Source organism: Ambystoma mexicanum, chromosome 14 (genome assembly GCF_040938575.1).
Source record: "Ambystoma mexicanum isolate Mex_15411 chromosome 14, UKY_AmexF1_1, whole genome shotgun sequence".
Classification (NCBI taxonomy): Eukaryota; Metazoa; Chordata; class Amphibia; order Caudata; family Ambystomatidae; genus Ambystoma; species Ambystoma mexicanum.
Window position 1 is genome coordinate 205,586,674 of NC_090940.1, and position 24,309 is coordinate 205,610,982.

At 43.2% G+C, this 24,309-nt stretch overlaps 1 protein-coding gene across 1 annotated transcript in view; it reads left to right on the top strand.

The window, feature by feature from the left end:
* The window catches only part of PRKCH (protein kinase C eta), an 895,425-nt gene that overhangs the window by 752,984 nt on the left and 118,132 nt on the right, over positions 1 to 24,309 (top strand). The window contains exons 11-12 of the mRNA XM_069638927.1: positions 11,533 to 11,671; positions 19,664 to 19,852. Coding sequence (XP_069495028.1) covers positions 11,533 to 11,671; positions 19,664 to 19,852 — 328 coding nt within the window. The remainder of the gene's footprint in view (positions 1 to 11,532; positions 11,672 to 19,663; positions 19,853 to 24,309) is intronic.

Sequence of the window (24,309 nt, forward strand, 5' to 3'; positions counted from 1 at the left end):
GAGTAGGTCTCGGAGGAGATGAATCCCCTCCATCTTGAAATGCCTGTAAGTCAGCCATTCATTCAGACCTTTCGGATTGATCACTGGTCTCACTTTCGATTTCCTGTGAACCAGGAACATATTGCTGAAGAAGCTTGGGCCTCCCTGCATGTTGAGCTCTAGCGCCCCTTTGTCAGCTAGGCTGCGCAGCTCTACCTGTAACAGTTCCCAATCCCCTTTCGCCATGTATATTGACTGGGGTTACGACTGTTGGACGGGCGTGTCTGGAAACTCTAGACATAGTCCTGCTATCGCTTGAAACACCCAGGCATTGCTTGACAGGTCTCGCCAATTGTCCAAAAACAATAGAGTCCTGCCCCTGATCATTGGCATCTTTGTACACTGTGCACTTACCGCTGTCTGTAGGTGCCTCTTCCTCTGCGTCCTCTGGGATGCTGGGTTCTTGTCAGGAAGAAGTTGTCTTGCTGCCTGTTTTCCCAGTATGGGGCTCACGACCCCCAAGACCTCCTCTGCATATTGAAGCAATCTGGTTATCGGGCTCGTGTCGCCCTGCCCCATCAAAAACTCACCCTGGAAATATTTTCCTTTTGGAGCTTTGCACTTTCTCCCAACATGGTGTACGTCTCGACGAGCGGGGACATTTCTTTAGCGAAGACGTCTCCAAACAACATGCTCTTCGCAGTATCCCCTGCTTCATAAGTGGTTTGGTTACTGAGTTTGCTATCTATTTTCAGCAAGAGTACTCTTTGCCTCTCAGATGAAAAGGCACAGTTGCCGTTGCCCAGAAGGCAGACTGTGCGTTGAGCCCAGCTTCCTAGAGCTTATGGGTACACTGACTCCCTTGTATCCCTGGCCCTCTCGGTCAGGTCCATTATTTTCGTTAAAGGGCCCACCAGATCCAACACCTTGTCCTGGCAGGCCTTCCAAGCACAATCTACCCCTTTCTGAACGTCTCTGGAGGTCTTGGTGGCAAAGGTCACCATTTTGGGGTCCAGATCTGGGATGTCTGTGACCTTGCCGGGTAGTTCTGGTCCGGGGCACTCCGCTCTCATGCAGAGGCGCACCTCTCTATCTAGAGATTTCCTGATGTGTTCCGCTATATACAGCACCACTCTGAGTGATGGTACCCACTCTGTAGACTTGGGGTATCTAATAGCATCTGGGTCGAACATGTCACCCGTATTGTCATCCTCAAGTATGGGGTGGGTCTTATTAGCGTGTTTCCTAGGGGTCTCTAGGAGTACCTCCTCGTCTTCACCTTCCTCTTCTTCGTCAGGCGAATATCCGCTGTATCTTCCACTATGGTAGTCACCCCTTCCCCTATGGTAGGTGGCGTGGCACTGTCGACTTCTGCATAAATGCGTTCTTCAGCTTATCAAAGGGGTCGACCACCTCACAGTGCACATTGTTATCCCCTTCTATTTGGCTCAAGGGGGTAGAAGAATGCGGGCTCTTCTGGGCCTTTTTACTCCACATATGTTTAACCCTGGTGTAGTGGTGTCTAGCTGATGTACCTTCGCCTGGGCTATCTGCCCTTCTTTTCCTGTGCACTCACTCTTTTGCACCCTTATCGGCTAGCATGACTACCAGAACTTCTAGGCGTTCTGTAAGGGGCTGGACTCCCTGGGATACTGCTACTGCTAGGGAGTCCCCCAGGAACTTTTTGAGACTAAGGGAGAGGTCCTTGTCTTCTTCTACTGACATGTCTTCGGCCCATTCCTCCTCACTCCATTCAGGGGAAGTGCTTTTAGATGCCATGATGGTGACACAAAACCAGGGAGGCCAGGTACTGTGTCCTGCCACCGTTGTGAATTGGTAGTGTCAATCTCTGTGCTGAACTAGGCAAGCTGCTGTAAGGTCATCAGCTCTGGTCTTATTTTATTTTTGATATACTGTAATCTCTGAATGTGGGCGCTTCGTCAGTAATGTTGTCCTTCTCTGCTGCAAGTGAAAAACGTCTTCTTAGGATGAGGTTTCTGAAATGCAGAAGCTGCGCGCTGTCTCACGATCCATTTCACAATATGCTGCAGAGTCGGAAGTGATGCTTCACGCAGCCCTGGGCTAGCCCACTCTCTCCCACGGATGCGTAATGGCAGCAGCAGCTCTACGGTCCTAGCGCCTGCCGGCCCAACGCTCTATTCTAAGAGTGGTGAGAGCAGGACCTGCTGCAGAGGGTGGACGAATTCGCTCACGGCTCGGGTTCCGACTCCGCCTTAGACGGCTGTTTAAGGGTAACAGAACTAGCGTTGATTTGCGCTCTTGTAAATACTTCACGTGCACCTTCTAAGTGACTACCCACGAGGACAAAACATTGCTGGTTTAAGGCAAGTTACTCAATATATGCATACAATCGCGCTCATATTCGGGCAACAAGGTAAAATAAGACAATGTATACAGAGGTTCCGCCCTCAATTTATTGCTGCGAGAGCAGCAAAAAGAAAGAGGAAAGGACCCGGTGAGATGTAAAGGGACTCTTACTTCAGATAGGGGGATATGAGGGGCCTCAGGACTAAATGATGCAAGATGCAGGGGACTTGTGAGGATTTGTAGCCTCTGGTCTTGACATAGAATTAGAGATGTGCCTGGGAATCGGACAGCCCACACAAATCTGGGGACGGCACAGATCTGCCATTTCCAAATTCCAGTGGCAGATTCACTTTTAGGACCTATGTCACCGACAGAATTGGGGCCTTTTCCTGACTTATGTGCCCTTGGTGCATGTAAATTGGGATTTCTTTTTAATCTGCACCATTGCCTCTTTCGATCTCTGCTTGGAATCAGAATTCCTGAGGTACTAAACCGTTATGAACAATTCCTCTTCCACTCTTCTGTGGCTTGAAACCTCCCATTTTTGTCCTTCAGTTTCCTCTGTAAATTTTCAGCGCTATACAGCAGCTTTGTCTCGATGAGCATGATATCAATACAGTGCCTTTACAACAGGAATGAATATCCAATTACAGATAAGGCCCATGGCAACATGCAGGGGTGTTGCTAGGTCTGGAAAAGATCTGGGGCTATGCTCATTTTGGCACTGTCAGGTCTGGGCTGTTGCTAGCCTTTTTGGTTGTAACCCCTGAGCTTCTATCCGGGGCTACAACCAAAAGACCCGGGACTTTAGCCCCTTCAGCCCCACCCCCTAGCAACACCTCTGGCAACATGGGAATTTGGGCACAGCAATAAGAGCACAACTTCAATGACTGACACATTTTATTGTAAGCAGGTGTCCACTATTGTAAATAATCACCCACGAAGTGCATTTTAGCCAATCAGGTTACTCTGAATTCCTCAATACCTGCCAATGTGTTTGGCATTTTCGAGCAACTCAAGGACCGTGTTGCATCTTCTGACCGTATAAACGTGCCTTTTATCATGGATCCTCCTTGTTTCAACTCACTTCATTAATGGGAGATCCATTTTAGTTTGGGTTTCAGTTAAGCGCCACCTATAAGCCGAAACTATTGCATTAGTGTACAGATAGGGAGAAATGCATATGAGGAGAGACACAACGTTTTTTGTGTTGTATGGTAATTTGCCCACCCATTGACTGTCCATGGTCATGCTAATCCCTATGGTCATTCCCACCCATTTCCTGCCCCGCCCAAAACACCACCTCATGGGAACTCTTTCGACGGGGCTTTATTCAGGCCTTACTGTCAAACTTTGCACTCAAAGTGCATGTCAGCGTTTTTTTCAAATCGGTCTTCTGAGAGTAAATGACTTAATTGGAGTTGTAAACATGCTACTGTTGTAACAAAAATGTCTTAAGCAGGTCTGCCTCCAGTCACTCGATTTATATGCATTATGCGTGTCCTTCACTAAAGTCCTTTTAATAACAAGCCTTGGCAAAGCCAATAGTTTTGGCTTGTGTATTAGGCATTTCCCAGGCACTGCTATTAGATGCCAATGTACTTGCTCCATTTTGCACCTACTACCATCAATGGGCAGTTAATACCACTACAGGTGTGCCTGCGCAAAACCCCAAACTGTTGGCATTGCCAATGCTTGTTATGTCTGGGGTGGCCGTGACAGATTGCTTTCTTTGAGGAATATGTTTTATGCTTCGATTGTGTTGCTTTCAAGATGCAACCGTGATTCCCACACACACAAACTGGCACTTGGGTTTTGGCGTGGGTGCATTTATCCCATTAACCCAACATAGCTGTTAATACCAGCAAAGACCTGGAAACCTTGTTAAGAACCCAACCTGGCTCAGACCTTTAGTCTTTCTCTGCTCCTCAGCCATAGCCGTTACAGCACTTCTGCCACGTAGATAGAAAGAGGTGGCACTTAAGTATGAAGAATTCCCTTCCTTAGTTCCATGGCTGCCGTGGTTGTCTAGTGTTGGAAACATCTTTGCCCTTTGAGTGCAAGAGTCTTTGCTATAGTAAAAAAATAAACCCGCCCAATCAACCCTGATATTAATCGCTGTATTGGTCACATCTATATTTATTTATTTTATTTATCTGCGCTCCTCGGCTCTGCACTTTCCACTCTCCCCCTTCCGTGCACTTTTTCCCTTTTCCCTTCCCCATGCACTTGCACGTTCTGAATGTCAATGGGCCTTGTAAAATCGTTTTTATGTTGTGCTGTGTTCTCCCTTGTTCCCCTCCCTTTCCTAGTCGCGCTCTGAAACACTTGTGTACGAGCGTGATACAAATACAATATCATATCATATATACCGGCAAGTGAAACGCCATCATCCCTCCATAGCTCCACTCACTTCTCTTGAGCTGTATACAATGGCGTGTAAGGCTTAACACCTGCTGGAGCTGTGTGCTCCAAATCTGAAGGAAAAGAACACGAACACCCTTTGTAAATATTTCACTGTTACCACAGCAGCTTGGTCTGGGTCAAAATGAGGAAGCCATAAACTGGGCAGACATAAATGGCAGTGAATTTGTAATCCAGCCCCACCCTCGTGACCCAGGACCTTGAAGTCCCATCCCATATGACCCATGACCCGGAAGTCACATCCCCACCTTCAATGTACCCTAACCCGGACGTCCCACCTCATTCTCTATGACCCATGATTCGGGTATCCCGTCCAGACGTGACGGTAGCTTGGACACTAGCAGACAGAGTTTTGTGACATGCCCTTTCGGGCACGCCCCGCATCACTGTGAAAACCATACTGGCTATGGTATATTTTATTGACCATAGAGTCTCAAGTAAGCTTTAAATGCCTGGGCATGTAAAGCATGTGCTCAACTCCTCGTGGCAATTATTTATACAATACCCAGCTTTAAAATGAACGGAGATTGAGACTGTGAAAAGTACAAGAAAATCGTTTTTATTTCTCTGTGTATTATGCTTTGCAGAAATCAAAAAGCATTTTTTTTTATTTACAAAACTCATCGTGGCATACAAAAAAGTCCCTAAAATAAATAAAACTTACATTCTGTATCCTCCTAAAGTGTATAGTGTATTTTAAAGAGGTAGTCACGATGTCATTTCATAATGTCCTTTTTTATGAGGTGCCAGCATTAGGGTGTCATTACCTTAATGCAGCCATTTGTGGAAACAGAGGAGATGTCCATGTCTTTGAATGTGGATGAAACAGCATAGATGATATAAGCTCCTGACGTAAAGAAGGGCTTTGATCCACAATATTTCAAGCAGTCTAATAATTCTCTGTGGCCATACCCAAACAAGTTGAAGGAACGTTTATCCCTGCCACGAACTGCATGTAAAGTTCATAACCTCATGCATTTTGTTGGCACACATTTGCATGTGAGTGTGTGTTATGCGGTGGATTAGAGGATACACATTTTATCCTTTACTAGCTGGGGTACTCAACGTTGCCCGTCTCCTGATCGAGTGGTGTCTCATGTGCCCTGGAGGATGTTGCTCTTGTCCTCATGTCAGCAAGTTGTGCTTCAGTTTGCTCTGGCATCTCGTTTGCCCTGGAGAAAGTTGCTCTTGTCCTCTGGTCGGCAGGTCGTGCTGCTGTTTGCTGTTGTGTTTCAAAAGCTCTTGATATTGTTTTTCGCTTTTCATCAGATTGCGCTTTTCCAAGTCATGTTTGTTTTTTGTGCGGCATGTTTCTGTCACTCAATGGCTTCAGCACACTTGAGAAAATCTCCCAAGAAAGATTGACTGATTGTGCTGTAAACTGTAACCTTGCCATTTCCCATATTTGGAGTGGTGTGATAAAAAAAAGTTAAATATATATTTTTTAATTCCCTTTAAAATTTCTTTAATAAACACTTCAGAACTGCATACAGTAGTAATACATTTTAAAGGAATAACCAACATAAAGACCATTTTGCTTCAGACACCTTTCCTTATTGTGCCTCCTTCTAGTACCTACTGTAATGAATCAGAGTGAGCATCAGTAAATGAGGGTGTCTACTGAGTACATTTTTTGCATCCAAACATAACTACAATCTTGCCCACGGCAAATGAGGAATCCATGCGACATTTTGTAACAGTGGGTTCAACGGTGTGGATTTGTTCAGCCAGACAAACATACACACACACATACACATTTTTTTTTTGCATATCATATTTTTGCATCCAAACATAGACTACGATCTTGCCTCATACAAAAGAGGAATCCATGCAACATTTGGTAGATGTGTGTTCAACAGTGTGGATTTGTATAGCCGGACAAACATACACACATACATACATTCAGCTTTATATATAAAGAAGAAAGTGTGTCCCTTGTAGAGAAACTGTTGCTTTCCAATTAGCTATAACTTCATCAATGGCAATGCCCATTTTACTGAGTAAGAGCCCTTCAGTGATGATCTTCTGTGACATTGATTCATAGACCCCAAAACCTCTTCAGCAATGGGATCTCTACTTGGTAATGTTTCTGCAGAGAACTGTGTTTTTTTCAGTTCTGAAACTGGTGTGTATATAGAGGGTTCGTTTTTATTTTTTCTTGCCAAAAGTAAGTTTGTTATTTTGAAACAACTGATCATTACAATTGTCTGTTTTGAAGTTCTTTCCTTTTGGAGTCTATCTTTCTAATATCACAGTTTTGGGGTTTTAGGCCCCCTATTGCACCAGATCTTGGCAGGGCATGTGAAACATTTTTGGGAAAACGCCATTAGTTGGCACCTAAAGGTCTTCCGATTAAAGGGATAGCCAGGCTAAGAAGTGAACCCATAAAGCCACCTAATTAGTTTACAGTCTTTCTTTTAGATGTTAGAGAGGTTCTTTTATTACTGAGTTTCTTGTTTTAATAAGACCACACCTATTTTTGTAATTGACAGGGAACAGTGGCTTGTAAGGTGTTTATGGCAATCTCTGAAATGCCCACCACAAAATCATCAGACGCTGCATATAGCATGGACTTTTATTGTTGCGGGGAGACGTTGACTAGCATTTTTAAGAGCCCCATTCCTTCGCTCACATGATGGCCTTTTGGTAAAAGTTTCTGCGCTTTAAATGAAATTAAAAATAAAGTAATTTCTATGTCTTCCTATAGGGCTATGTGTATGGTGTACAAAGACCACTGGAACAGCTGGTGTAGAACTGTAGGGATGCTGCCTGTAATCCTGCGGGGTAATTCTTATTACATCTACCAGCAAGTAGCTATAGGTATTTCGGGAACCATCTTCAGAACCTTCCAGAATGAATGGTGGTGCTTGCGCGAGGCTTCTCTGAATTGGCTCCAGCTTTACCCAATAGGCTCAACCCATACAACAAAAGCATAAATCCTCAGGAGTCACGCTGGGCGTGTTATGCGGTTATTGTATGGGATGAGAGAGAACCTGTGTCACCATGGATGTTGTTGTTGTAGGGGGTGAAGTATATCTGGTTTGTGGAAAAAAAAGGCCACCATAATTCTTGTGGGTATGCCTCATGGTGCGGATTCACAAAATCAAGGAATTACATGAGTTGTTTGCACCAGATGTTCATTATGCAGACATGTGGTCATAAGCGAAGACAGGACCTGCTTATTCATAAAAAATATCATTAGTTACACGTGCACCCATGGGATTTCCAGTCTGTAATCCGTGAATAATTGACACATGTATGTGATGATATTTTTAAGGCCTACTTAGACTGCACAACAGCCACAAAGAAACAGGTTCTGTTTCATGCTGTGATGCGACATGTTTATAAGTCATAAGTTAAGTTATTTAAGCAATAAGCCCCGATCGGGGTGGGGCGGCATTACTGCTTCAGGTAATGCCTGCTCTGGAATTAACGCTGCCCCGGGGCATTAACCTGAAGAGGTAATGTCTCCCCAACGCCCAGCGCGGGGCATACAGCTATTAGTACTCTAGCATGCGAAAGACCAGAGTACTAATAATCTTTTATTCAGTTTCAAGACGCTGTCTGCTTTTTGCAACTGAAAAAAAGAAATAAATGTCTGCAAGGAACATGGAGAAGGGACTACGTGTAGTCCCTTCTCCCTTTCCATGTCGGCAATAGGGAGAAAAAAATCTAAACAAAATAATAATAATAATAATATTCAAAATAAATAATCACGTCAATTGTGTGTGTGTGTTTGGTGCTGTTGGGCCCAGTCAACAGGGGTGGCATTTTTTACTGGACATCTATCATATATGTGTAGTCAAAACTACCATGCCTGCCCACTTGGCACCCCAGCACCTCGCATACACAAATAATCATGTTGATCGTGTGTGTGTGTGTGTGTTTGCTGCTGTGGGGCTCAGGGGACAGGCATGGTATTTTTTTTTACTGGACATCTATGATAGATGTCCAGTATAAAATACCGTCCCCTGCCCCCTGGACGCCCATTGCCTGGCATACACACATAGCCATGTTGATTGTGTGCATGTGTGAGGTGCTCGGAACCCAGGGGATAAGCGTGTCATTTGCTTTTCTGGGCATCTATGTTAGATGTCCAGTAAAAAACATGCCTGACCCCAGTGCCCCCCAGCACCTTGCATACACACAACCACATTCATTGTGTGAGGCATTGGGGCTCAGGGCACAGGCATGGCATTTTTTACTGGGTAGTCCCATTAAAAAAAATGCCAGCCCAGTCCGCTCTGATTTCTAGTGCATCACATGCAATGTCAAGCCTGACCCCTAAGCCTCCCAGCACCTCACATGTACACACAATTGATGTGCATGTGAGGCGCTGGACGGCAATGAGGGAAGGAGTGCCATTTATTAATGGGCATCTAATAAAAAATACCATGACTAAGCCCACCTCGCACGCACATAATTAATGTGTGCCTGTGAGGTGCTAGGGGCATCGGGCAGTTTTTCCTTGGCATCTACGTCCAATATAAAATGCCATGGCTGTACCCTGGGACTCCAGCTCCTGACACGTCTGCCCCCTGGGCCCCTCAGTGCCTGGCAGTCACACATAATCACATTCATCATTATTTGTTGATTGTCTGAGTTCAAGGCACTAGCGCACCATGGAGCCGGCATGGCATTTTGTACTGGCCATGGTTGATAAAGCAAGCATGATGAGCATTATTATGTAGCTAGACTGCATTTTAATGCAGCCAGTCTAGCCATTTCTTATTGCGGTATGACGTTTTGTGTTGCATGATCAGTGTTATTATGTAGCTCAACTGGCATTTTAGTACAGCCAGTTTGGACATGTTTTCATACTTTGGCATGCAATTTTAATGGTAAAACCAACTGGAGAATGTTCTTAAGTGGGGTTACTGCCATATATTGGACATGTTTTTTTATAGTATCATTACTGGCATGCGTACAGCAAACATGAGTGTGCTCTTATATGGGTATAATGGTGCAGTCAGCGTGGAAATGAATGGGCACAACCAAATTTTTATACTGGCACATATTGTGCAAAAACGCATCATGTAAATTGGTTGGAGAAATGCTCCTGTGCACTGTTGGTAACTTGCATCTATTGGATTTTTTCATACCTTACCCTACAAATCCAATTGCAGACTGTTTGTCTTTTTACCCAATCTTTCTAAAAAGTCAGCTCTTAAATGTACCATTTTAACCCATTATGTAAACAAAAATCCAAGGGGGGAGACCCCCAAACCCTTCATTATTGGTGCAGGCTCTCTCGCTACGCTCGGTCGCTGTGGCATATCTGTGACATATATAAAATATATTTTAAAATAAATTTATATATAAAATGTGCTAGTTCGTGGATCAAGAAGAACCCAACAGTACCAATTTAATTTTAAGTTAAAAAAAATGAAGGAAATGTGATTGACTTTCTAATATACAGGTAATAAGAGGGATGTGGCGCTTTGTATGGTCTTGTAGCATGAAGTTCCATGTCTTGGGAAACTAGGCCACCGTAGATTGGGGTAGCCAAATTGAGATATAACTGCAGAAGAACATTTTTCCCCGTCTGATTTGGTTTGACCTGAGTGTCCTTATATTTCTTGAGGGACTTGGGCTGGCCATCCTGCCTGCCAGAGTGGTCCATCTGGGGTGTGCGCACATGCCTTAAGATCAATGGAGTGATTGACTTTCCTTGTACACCTAGGCTTCTTTTATTCTAGATAATCCCCAGGGTTATCTGCTGAAATGTTGCCCCAGAAATTGTGTGGTCGATGTCACTGAATATTAGACATGTCCAGAATCAATGTTGGTTTAGCAGAATTCAAGACTAATCTTTTCCCCATGAATTTTCCTTGATATGATGATATCCATTTACCCTACAAACAAAGATGGAGAGTAAACCGGGAGAGAATTACCAAACCCAAGCTCAGTGTTCTGGATAAAATGTCATTGGTACCACATTTCCTGTACATCTGGGTATTTTGTTGAGCTTCAGTTTCATGTGTGCGTTTAGAGTTTACTATTCGTTTACGCCCCAAAATGTCCTCATAATTGCGACGGCCGAAATGTCAGACTATTTTTTTTAACACCATATGTGGAGGGTATGTGATATTTTAGTAATATCGGGGGCTGCGGGGGTGTCCCCCCGCATATGTATGTGGTGTAAAGGGGGTTATATAATAAATAATATAATCAGCATTTTCTGCCGTCGTAATTACGAAGGTCGCAGTGATCACATAGATCCGTTTCTAACTAACCCTAATCATGAGAAATGTAAGGAAAAGACCTAGAGGTACTACTGTCTCACTCAGGCCATCCAAAGTAGTCCATACATCAAGATTTATGCAGCAGTCCAAGGATATTCCTGAGCAAAATAAAATCTATTCGCAGAAAACCTTTGAGGGTATTAACATTGGGGACAAAGACTGAAGGAGCAAGATGATGGCTTGGCCAGAAAAGTGTTGGCCATTAAAGTGAGGGCAGAAACACGAAGCAGGATAACACGTCTTTATGATATGCAAATGGCTATTTCCCATCTGTGAAGGTACAGTGAGCAAAAAGCAATGGCTGCGAACTCTCAATGTGGTTAATAACCACTGAACAGGTTATCATGCCTTGTTCTTTCGAGAGAGGGGCGCCTGCTACCTTTTTTGTATAACATGTCTTTATGCTTCGATCATTCGGAAATGTCAGGCACTCGCACTTCACCTATGCGTTCCCCAATTTAGCACAAATGTTTTTTTTTTTTGAGATTGTTGATGCAGTGTGCCTCAGGTTAAAAACCTTGAAGTGAGCTAAGAATATTTCTATTTTCTTTTTCAGGGATCTTAAACTGGACAATGTGTTGCTCGATAGCGATGGACATTGCAAGCTGGCGGATTTTGGAATGTGTAAAGAAGGAATCCATGACGGAAAGACCACCACAACGTTTTGTGGCACGCCTGATTACATCGCGCCAGAGGTACAGGATACATTAGCCACTTAAAATTAAGAATTTGACTCCTGGTTATAAGTGAAAGCAGTAAAAAAATATAGCATAAACATAGCATGCCAATACGACTAAATATTGATGTGTTATTAAACTTATAAGTAGCACAAGCTATTTATCAAAGATATGACGGCAACTGGCAGTACTATCATTAAGGTCAAAAGAAAATCTACCCAAAAACTAATATGACAAGACCATTTAATACAGAATAACCGTTTGAGAGAGCGAGAGAGAGAGTATATATATATATATATATATATATATATACACAACAAATTCTCATAAGTTACTTAATTCACAACAAAATGTCAAGTAAAACATTATTTGCTGTATTCATCCACCCCCACGCAGGCCACGGATTCTGAATTTCTTTGTTTTCTCAAAGGTTTGTGGAATCACATTGTCAACGCAAAGCAATTGTTCTTTGATTAAAATCTCCTTTGGGAGGTGTCGACCTTCTAGAGCAGTAACAGAAATCAAACGTCTCTGTTAATCCACCTCGTGTTTACTGGTGTGATGTGGTTCATCATCAGGCCTTTGAGTTTTTGAAGTAGACGTGGTGTTATGAAATATAGCACGGATACATGGAGAAGAATTGGCCACGGGCATTCCCGGCCACAGTTCCTTGTGTTGCACATGCTTGTTACACCAGGACTCCAGCTTGCTCTCATTTATGATTATGATTTGAATTTGAAATTGATGGGTGCACATGTTCATGAATACTGTCACTTTCTCCTCCAGGGCTTCTTGTTAGAAAGGTTATTATCCTGAAGCAGTTCAGAGATTATATTTTTTAAGCTGGAACAGCAAGCCAGGGTGTGTGCCTGAGGCAAACTATTGACATGTTAAGCTTTCTCCTGGAGTCACTGTAAGGGTTGGTTAAGCCTGGATGATTCTCTCATTATCAATGATGGTCATGTGCCTAACCAGTGAACTAAGGGCACTGAACTGTTCTGCTGAATCCTGTACCTCTGCCCACTGGGGTCTTGAAGAGCCTTCAAAATGTGTAATAGATGCAACCAGACACAGCCTTGCTTTATTGGGGGTAATGTCATTCATATTCTTTAATATGTGCTGCCACCTCAAGTGCCACACGTATAACCACCATAGCAATATTGTTAACAATGATGATAATGCCATCTTTGTGTATAGTGCTTCTAGATTCCTCTCAATTCTAGGCACTGTATTACACTGTTTTAATACTAAAGGTCATGGTACTAAATGATGGGAGGCTGAAATATAATTGTATTGTAGTAAACACGATTGACATGACAGTGACACTGTGGAAGCAATGTCACTATAACAAGCGGGATTGTGATTGCCATATCATTCTGCACCGTACCATGTCATGTTGCTGCCACCAACTAAGACCATGGTGCGGATGATTTTTATTCAGTGCAGCAAGCATGGCCTCACTTGGAACAATTGAGGGCTCTTGGCCAATCTGGGGCATATGTTGCGATATGACTTGGTTGGATGTGGCAGAAAGCCTAACCCAGACTGGAAAGTTTAGGGGTTCACATTTGTATGACGCGTTGAGATTGTAACACTTTTCCTACTCAGCATGTGGGCCTTGGGAGTTGCAATTCAGTCTTGTGTGTTCCACCTGAATGTGCCTCCTGTTTGAATTGTGCAACTTTCTTGCCATACTACCTACACAGCCCATGAAAAGAGGCTGCCAAAATCTGTACTGACCTTCATGGGATGGCTGCCAAACCTGAGCTTTCACAAATGACACACATCCCAGAATGCTGGAATCTGGCTCATTGGTGGTCTTAGAAACGTGGCATGTCTGGGAGCTGAGCCTCTCTGCACTCTCAGTACTAGCTCCCTTCCCCTTCTGCAGCTAGGGTTAAACGTCTTGCCATTCAAATGCCACATTTTGGCCAGCTCTCCCTCACATACAAGTGGGAACCTCATATATTATCCTTTGCGCCTGGGTGTCTGGCAAGAGATGACAACCTGATGGCCTCTGCTAAAAAGGGAACCCTTTGATGCGTGCATATCATCAAAGCTATGCATGGAGACAGGGCTTTACATGGGTCGGTGCTAGTCGGGGCAGAGCCCTGGCAGTCTCCAAAAAGGGCTCCCAAGCCAGAGCCCTGCTGAGGCTCAACCCAGAGTAGCCCCAGCCACGCCGACCCCTCAGGCAGCCTGTTAGCTGCAGTGCTGCACAGTTAAAGGACTGCCTGTAGGTGTCAGCACTTCAGGTTAGAAAAAAGAAAAGCCATTACCGCTTCCGAAGTGCTGATATCTGCAGTCAGCCCTTTAGCGTGCATCGCTTGGGCTGAATGGGCTGCCTGCTGCGTGATAGCTTTATACTAAGAAACAGGAGCCTGCCTCCTGTTTCTGAATAAAAAGGCAACACAGAGCAGGCAGACCTTTCACTCAAGGAGCTGTGTGGTTAAAGACTTGCCTGCAGGGGGGCCACCGACCGCCACAGGCAACCCTTTAACCATGCAGCTCCTTGAATGTAAGGGCTGCGAGGGTGGGCTCTCGCAAGGGGGCATGGCCTAATTGCACCCATACTTGGGCCCTGCTCCCTAAGGAGAGCTCCCCGCTAAATTTAGCACTTCACATAAAGCACTGCCTGGAGACCTCCCAATGTGTAAACGGTAATTTACGTTCGTTCTTTCTTTCATGTTAGAGAGATATAAAAAAAATCTAGCAACAAGAAAATAGTCAAATTATAAACTATAAAACTCAGTGGTGATGTATTGCCACTTGAAGTATGGTGTGCACTGCTGAAAAGCATTACCTTTGCAGATACATTTTGTCTTAATGGCACCAGGGTGTCCAGTAAAAGATTCGAATACATTGTTTCGAAATGCAATAGTTTAGAAACAAAAGGACCGAAAACAAAAAATTTGAATGCCTTTTTTAAATGTTTTTTTTTGTGGCTTTCGTATAGGAAAAATAGTTTTTTCCCCAAAAAAAGAGGTTTGGGCCCCACCCCCCAAAAAACAGCATTCGAATTTTATTTCTTGTCCTTTACCTTCGAAACTATTGCATTTCGAAACAATGCATTCGACCCTTTCACTATAAACCGGCACCAGTGTCTGAAATATGAACATTTGGAGGGGATGGGGCACAGTGTGGTGTACGTTTTTAAGAAGTGTGCCTCGTTGTACGTACTCGGCCCTTCAACCTTTCTATAGCCTTTCTTTCCAAGCCTCGAAAACAAAACAGTTTGGCATTTCGAAATGGCCAGCTCCCAATGTAGCCCTTCAACCTTTCTATAGCCTTTCTTTCCAAGCCTCGAAAAGAGTTTGGCATTTCGAAATGGCCAGCTCCCAATGTAGCATGGTATAAAACCCCAAAAAATGATGTAAATATAAAACTGTCTTGTATAGCGCTTAATGCTGGATTCATCACGCTTCTGAGCACTGTCAGGATTATTATTACTGCAAATAATGGTATTCAAAATGTCGGCCTTGGTAGGATGAAAGGCTTAGTCGGCCCTGCCATGTGATTCAATCTTGTGAACCGAAGGCTGATCCAATGTGAGCCGCGAGTGCCTAAATAAAATGTGTATATTTAGGGATTGTGTAGAGTAACAGAAGCAACCTGCCTGAGGGCCATAACTGGGGCATAACCGGATAAGAAATGTAGGTAGAATTTCCCTTAATACTTCCAAATATACTTTTATGGGAAACAGTCATTTTACTTCTGGTCTATACATTGTTGACGCTAATGCGAGTACCAAATCAGATTGACTAAACAACTGGACCTTGAGCTCATGTGTGTCAAACAGTGTTCATGATACAAGACCGTGGCGCTGTTCCAGTTAAGAAGGCAACATCACTTTCTTATTTTCAATTATCATAAAAGAATATACATTTTATTAGCAGCATCAATAATACATATACAATCTTGTTCAAGGCAACCGAAAGAATCAACCTTTCATGTAGAAAGAAGTGGCTTGTGCATCACAGTGCTAATTTTGATCCCTCCGAAAAAAGGATCAAGAATTGGTTGACTAGACAACAAAGAAAGAAGGATTACAAACACACACCCAGCAATATAAGCATTCTAAACACAGAGTAGTGCTCAACAGTAGTAATTAATTCTGCATGATCTCTAACATACATAAAAACCCTATTGTCACATTCAGTTGTTAAAAACAAGATAAGGGACAACCCAACACGTTTCTTTCCTTTCAAACAGTAAAAGTCTCTGGAAATTTTTCAGGCGTGAACAACCTCCTCTGTTGTCTGTAGCAATGCCCTTCCCAACAACCACAGATACTTTAATCTGCATTACGAAGGCCATCAGTCCTGTATCATGAAAACACACAACAAAACAGTTTTTAATCATGCCATTCTTTTTACAAAAAAACACCAAAATGTATATTTATATTTGTTTGTGTTTTATTTATTTATAAAGCGCACCGGGCCCAAGGGCAACTGGGTGCATAATCTTGGAAAACATAGTTACAGTTACATACAGTAGCGAAAGGGGCAGAGCTCAACCAATTTACAGACACATATTGGTATGAACCTATTAGCATTATGTACAGTAAACACAAAGGCATAAGGTCTCAAGCTCAGAGCTACGAACTTACCAAGTTACAGACACAGACGGTAAAAACCATCTGGTAACATAAGTTAGTTACAGGCAATATATACAGTAAAACAAGATAGGCAGAAAGGTCATATACTCAAGGCTCAGGACCGCAGGTCGTGTGAGAATTAGCACAGCGAGTATATCAGATTTGTGTGAAGAGCCATGATTTGGTTTTGTTCTTGAAAGAGTGGAATGAGGGCTCAGTTCTGATGTCGTTAGGGAGGGAGTTCCATAACTTAGTGGCCGGGACGGGGAAGCTAGCACCCCCTGCTTTTTGTAGTTTGAATCTGGGAAGGGAGAGACTGTGAGTTTGGGCCGCTCTCAAAGTTCGTGAAGAGGTGTGGAGTGTAAGTCGTTTGGAAAGGTAGGAGGGGGCCTTATTGGCCAGGCACTTGTGCGTCAAGGCAAGAGATTTCAGAGAGATTCTGTGCTTGACAGGCAACCAATGAAGATGACTTCTGTGGTCGGAGATGTGTTGGTTTCTTGGAATGTTTAATGCTGCTCTAATAGCATTGTTCTGGGTAATTTGTAGTTTGTAGTTTGTAATTTGTAGTTTGTTAATGTTGGACCCTAGCTAGAGGGCACTGCAATAGTCTATCTTAGACATGATAAGTGTTCTGGCCAATATGATGCAGTTGGGGGTGGACAGAAATGGTCTGCAGGCCATGATCAGTTTATTTGCATTAGTTTGTCTGGTTAATGATAGTGTGGAGTCAAGAGAAATTCCTAATGTTTTTATGTCCTTGGAGACTTTGATGACGTTGCCGTCAATGATGAAAGACTTGAAGGAGTGGTCAAGTTTATTAAGACATTGAATGGAACCCAGAACGAGGAGTTCCGTCTTATCATCATTGAGGCAAAGGTCATGTTGGGCCATCCAAGCCTGAATGACCATGTAGACATTGTTCAAGGATTTAGTGTCCACTGTATAATCACTCGTGATGGGGATGGGTATCTGGGTGTCATCAGCATAATTAGTGTATGAGACACCCAGATAGTCAAGAACATCAAAAAGTGGTTTGGTAAAAACATTATAAAGTGTAGGGGACACACAAGAGCCCTGAGGGACGCCACAGTGAATGGGAGTCGGGTCAGCAGAAGCTGAAGGGGAGAATACCCGCATGGATCTATTCTTTAAGAAGGAACTGATCCAAGCACAGTCAGAGAAGTGTGCGGCTGATGTGAGGTGCTGGCACAAGATTTGGTGATTGACCAAATTGAATGCCGCTGAGAGATCAAGTAATAAAAGCAAGGCTAATTTCCTGTTGTCTTTTAAAATCTCAATTTGAGTTTTGAGGTCAATCAGAGCTGTTTCAGTCCTGTGCCTTGGGGGGAAGCCAGATTGTCTCAGACCAAGAAGATTGTTGACTTCGAGGTACTCCTGGAACTGAAGGTAGGCTGCTTGATCTAATATTTTGAGCAAAAACGGGAGATTACTGATAGGTCTGTAATTCGTTGGTATACTGGGGTCTAGGGGCGGTTTTTTGAGAAGGGGGATGACCCAGGCATCCTTAAGATTGTCCGGGACAACACCTGTTTTGAATGATGAGTTTATGAAGGCCGTGATGAATGGAGCTAGATCGTGAGAGGCTTCCTTGATAATGGGAGCAGGGCACAATCACCTCGACAATTGGATGGTTTGATTTTATTGATGATACCTTCGACTTCGAAAATAAAGAGGGGCAAGAAGGTAAAAGGTTTAACGTTAGGAATGGCCGAGAGGGTAATATTCTGATCTAAATACATGGCTTACCTCAGGCCAATTAATAGGTTGCAAGGCAGTGTAATTTGGAAGAAATCAATGCTTCCTCATAATCTCCTAAAAAGACACACCCCAAAGTAGCACTTAGTTGATTCTAAAAAGGGTCCATTATGGATGTTTGCACATTACGCCTATTAGCTTGAGACAAACCCATCCAATCGGCATACCAAATCAGATGCCATATAGTCCTTGCGATGTTAAGTCATTAGGTCATTTTGGGCAGTGGTTTCAGCAATATCAAAAAGATCATGGCTTGTAATAGTTTGATCTAGGCCAAGCTAGATGACCTGTTGGAGCATCCTGGTAACACCAGTATCAAAGTGATCCAGCCCTTATATCATTGACAATAGCACAACATTTCTGTAATGCCATTTGGATTGTGTCCTAATCACCTGCTGTCACATCCACAATTGCACAACTGTTTGAAGGCAAACCAGGCAGAACTATTTCTTGTATGTGGCAGGTGTGTTAACGCTGCCAGTAATATTTAACTGGCTGGTATATCCTTATATTTTTATTTTTTACAGCGTGAACCACCACGCACCATGTAATCCATACATAATCTAAACTGCGGCTCCCGTTCCCCCTGCAAGCCCCTTAAAGTGTTTCAACTGATGGCAATCAGACAACTGCATAGTGATGCAATACGTAACTATAGTGAGGGACCTACCAGAGATGCTCCACGATGAAATACGCACACATTTTTCCACTTCCTCAAATTACTGTATAACATGTTAATGTAATAGCATTTTTGGGATGTGTGCTACCGTTAATATTGCTTCAAGGCACTGTGGACCAGATGAGCAGAGACACATTACATAGTCCATTAATTCGAAATTATGGTTTTTCATTTATCGGCGTTGGGTTGAGCCACCGATCTTAATAAATACATTTTGGTCTGGAAATCAAAAGCAGTTGGACATAGAAAACCTTATTGAAAAGGTATATTTAATAGAATGCAAAATTGCTCCAAATTGTGACTAGCTATCTCAGAACGAAAGGAATGATATAGTTTAATCAACTAAAGCCAAACTAGTGACACCCCATGCAGGCTCACAAATATGGCTAGGCAAATTATTATTATTTCTGCTTTGTCAATACAAATCAACTGATTTGCCACAGTGAGAATGGGGGAGATTTATTAGGAGATTGTGAATCACAAATTGATTTTGTATTTTTTCAGTCAAATTATGATAACTTTAAATCAAAATAAGAAAGACAGAAAGAAGTGGCTTTAATCATGGCACAGGTGCATTTTATTTAATCCATAATCCGTTCATAATCACAATAAATTAATTTGTTTACATCATTCTTGCGGCAAGACTAGTTTAAAAGACTTGTTTCCTTTTTTTGGAAGAAGCATAACATTTTATCAAAATCTAACGATCTTGTTTTTGGGTGAAAACCTTTTGCTCACCCCATATAACCACAGCTAATTTTGCTAAAATGTATTTTCTATTCATAATATTCAGTGAAATGCAACATTTGGTTTTATTGTAATTTGCAGATTGTTTACATCTTATTTGGGTGATACTGTAGTTTGCATTCACTATGAAAGTCTAGGGTTGAATGCATGAATTGGTGAACGCTTGCGACATTGGTGTAAGAAATGATGAAATTTGACCTCCCCCACCCAGATCCTGAAGGAGATGCAGTACGGAGCCACAGTGGACTGGTGGGCCATGGGGGTGCTGCTCTTTGAAATGCTTTGTGGCCACGCCCCCTTTGAAGCAGAGAATGAGGATGATCTCTTCGAGGCCATACTGAATGATGACGTCGCCTATCCTGCTTGGCTCCCCCAAGATGCAACAGGGATCTTAAAAGCTGTAAGTCTGTATTGTCTTGTCTTCTTTTGATAGAAATATCATACTATATAATAAAAAGCCTGATGTATGTTTGCCCGAAGCTGTCATGCCCACTTACCCTATTATCACCACTAGAGGGAGCTGTTTCCTTACGCATGGAACAATAAGACTTCAAGTTCATCTTTAGTCAAACAAAATGTGTATTTCAACAATGATAACATACAATTAGCTGCAGAAAAGGCCCAAAACAGGGAAACCACTTTAACAGCCTACGTCAAGTTGCATACACTAAGAAAATATAAAACATATAAACAGAAATTCACTGATGTGGCACTGAATGAGGAAGGGATCACAGTAGTTCCATCACATCTTTTTTTTATCTACAGAGCTCATGTCTAGCTTATTTCCAACATTGCGCCTGCTGGTCAGGATTTGTTGCAGAGTGTCATTTCTCGGCGCATTGCGCTGCAACCCTCTGTTTTTCTCCTATCGGGTAAGATGCTAGTTTTCCTCTATTTGCCTCCTTTTCTACAGACCCTTCTTTTTCTGCCGCTCTCTGCCTGCCTTGCCTATTCCCTTCTCCCAGCTTGCCCAGCCCTCTTGACTCCTTTCTTGCTCTTGCCGCTGCCTCATACAATCTTGTTTGGAGCTGCTCCTGGTGCTGCTGCGACAGCTTGTGATATATCTGGAATTGCTTGGAATACCCATGTTTTTTTCTGCCTTTTGGGCTTGTTCCCCATTAATTGAGGTGCTGTTCCACTTGTCCGCCTCTGTGTTTCCCCTGTACATTTAGGGATACACCGTGGCGGCAGGTCAGGACCGACCTTACCTCTACCAAGAGTGTCTGAGAGATAAAAAGAAAGACAAGACTGACCTAACATCTCAGCAGACACCACCTAAAGGAAACGCTACCAAACAGAAAGGTGAGAGTTTGCACTGCCAAATATTACCACTGGAGATTGTGAATGCCCTTCAGGCATTATCAACTGAAGTACAGAACTTGAAGGCTGAGAATACTACACTACATCACATGATAGCTGCACAGGATGCATTGTCTACAGACGCCCCTCTGGGAGGTTCAACCTGTGGCAATTTTGATGGCATTTCCTCTTTCGCAAATCCACTTTTGGTCCTGATAAGGCAAAGATTGGATTCATGGTGTCCAACATGACTGGAAGAGCTTTATCTTGGGCCACACTTTTAGTTACCTCAGCCAGTCCCCTCGTAGCTTCTTATGCCATGTTTGTCCAAGCATTGAAGAGAGATGTTTGAACAACAAGAACTTACATATAATGCTTATGAGTTCTTATTGGATTTGCGACAAGGGAATCGCGATGTGTGGTCCTATGTAACTAAATTCAAGAAGCTAGCTGCAGAAGCTTGATGGCCTGAAACTGTCCAATTTACTATTTTTAGGAGAGAATTATCGCAAGAGATAAAGGACGAATTAGCTCATATAGATTGTCCCACTTCCCTGGTCAATTTGGTGTCTTTGGTACTACAGATAGAGCATAGAGAATGAACGAAGAGATGAAAGAAGGAAGACCATAGGAATCACCTCTGGCAGTCGACAAGTACCCACATCCAATGCTAAGGAAGTGCGTGCGACTGAGGATCCCATGCAAATAAGAGCAGCCTGCGTTCCTCTAACACCGACGGAAAGGCAAAGAAGAAGAGACCAAGGATTCTGCTTGTATTGTGGAGCCTGTGGACATCTTCTGTGGGATCCCCCTGAAGTTCCTCCTAGGAAACAAGGAAACTTCAGGCCCCGGTCCTAAAAGTGATGGTGAATAGTGGAATTGGATCTTGTCCCTACATCTATCTATCCACATGTAACTGAACGTAAGGCCCTTTGGGTAGCGTGCATGTAGTGGATGGGAATCAGTGTAACTCTTACACCAAATAATCAAACCAACTCAGGAAGATGGCAAAGGTTTCTGTTTTATTATCAATTGTCTAAAACAGGGAGTTACAACAGACATCAATGGACATCGCACAAGCTCCCAGCGTATTTAAAAAAAAATCAGTTATGTAGTAAACATTCATCATACGTGACGTCCTACTACGTGGCAAATAAGAAAAACCTTTGAGGGATTGTGATACGTTCAAGGTGAACATCTAAGTATACTTTCTATAAGGGGTTGGATTGCGATTGGATATATACTGTCAGGTGGTCAACGTATGCCCACCTCTAGTGCAAGTCATCTTCATCAGTATTAGGTACACAGTATATCATTGGCTCTCAAACTATAAGACCATTCGTTATACGGCCCTCTATAATTGGTTGGCATGCTCGTGCCATATCTGGACTATTCGGCTCACTAGCAGCATGTAAGCTCAAACCCCAGGTGCCAAAAGGTGGACTTGACTGTACCTCCACACCCAATTAGCCCATCATCTCTCATCACCCATGCCTTCTGCCATGAAGATTGTCTTTGAACTTGGCCTTGCAGTGTATTCTTTTCGAGGGGATTGGGTCCTCCGACGTATTCCATATCTATGACAGGTAATCACCACAGCTGTGCTGCGGTGATTACCTGTCATAGATATGGAATACGTCGTCGGACCATCCCATCGAAAGAACGTTACCAGTTAAGAAAGTAACTTGTTCGTCTCTGGGAATATATGGGAGTGCGGGCACTCACTATCGTTGTTCTAGAACTCCTCGCCCAACTCTATTTCCATCCTTGGCTCACGTGACAAGAGACCACGATTTGGTCCATTTTGCAGCATTTAATTGTCTTAAATGAATAAAACTTGGCACTCATGGTGATCTTTATTTGCACCTTAACAAGAGATGATTAAGCATCTCACGTTCACCACCTTAAAGAATAAATAACCAGTCTTGGCTGCTTCAGCCTTGACACCAGGCCAGACAGACCTTCCAGACTCTTCCAAGATTCCAGCTAATTCGTACTGTGACACAGCTCTCTGCTCTTCTCTCCATGAGTATGAGCTTACTAAATTAATGACACCAATGTCCAGCTTCTATACAATGGCGGCTCCGCCTGCAGTCTATTCACTACTTATAGCCAGCACCTAAGATTACTTGATCTACTTGCGTTACAGCATCTGTACAGTTATTGAACGGCTTGCATTTTCTGCAGTGCTTCTCACACATGCAATCTTCTTTTTCGCATATGAAAGTTTACTCAATTCTCAACTTTATCAGTTTCTATACGGTCATTACATTTCTTCTTCAGCCAGTCTTCTGGGTGCATCGCGCTCGTCTTTCCCTCTTTTCATATTTCATATTCGGGGTGCTCCTCCATTAAATTGTCATCTCTTCGAGAACACATTTGATAGGGTTTTCTCAGTGGATACCTTTTCTCGAATATTCGTTGTGGAATGGTCACAACTGCTGGTGTCAAGCATGGCACAATTTCAGGCTTCCAGAATAGGTGCGCGGACTTCCTGCAGAGGCATCTGGCTGCTCCTCTACATAACAAACCCATGGACGACCATCTTATGGTTCTCAGAGTTTCCTTATCTATCACCCCAGAATTCTCCATAGAAGCACTCGCACTCCTGGACAGTGGAGCTGCAGGACTTTTTATGGACATCAAATGGGCTGAACGAAACCACATAGCCTTGGACGGCAGGATAGCAAACCAACCAGTCGAAGTAGTGGATGGAAGACTTTTAAGTTCAGGTCACATTAACAAAAGATCCAGAGGAATCTTGTTGTCAGTGAACTACCATCATGAGGCGGTATCCTTCGATATCATCCGGGTGGCGCATTTCCCACTTATTTTGGGGATTCCATGGCTACACAAGCACAACCCTACCATTAATTGGACCCCAAACCAGATATGTTTCACCTCAGAGCATTGCATCAAACACTGCAATCAAGATGCTTTGACTACATCAGCAGATACGGCATCTGTTCTGGGTCCCATCTTACAGATACCTGCTATTCAAGAAATCAATATCATACCTGAGGCTTATCACGCCTACTTGGATATTTTTGTAGATAAACTGCCTTCAGAATTATCACCACACTGACCAGAAGACTGCTTAATTGACCTTATGCCTGGTATGGTGGCACCCTTTGGTTGCATGTATTCTCTCTCGCATTCAGAAAAAAAAGCATTGACGAAGTAGCCGAATGATAATCCTATTAATGGACTGATTTGCGAATCAAAATCACCCGCAGGAGCATCCTTATTTTTTATCCCTAAAAAAGACAACCACTTAACTCAGACCCTGTATCGACAGTAGAGGTCTGAATCAGATTGCCATCAAGAATCGTTATCCCATGCCCTTGATCAACGTCATCTTAGAGGCCGTGCTGGGTTCCACTGTGTTCACCAAGCTGAATTTACGAGTAGCGTATCATTTTCTTCGTATCAAGGAGAGAGATCAATGGAAGACTGCATTCTGAACTCCCTTCGAGCATTATGAATACCAAGTGATGCCATTCGGTTTGGTGAATGCACCTGCTGTTTTCCAAAGATGTATGGACCGCCTCTTTGCAG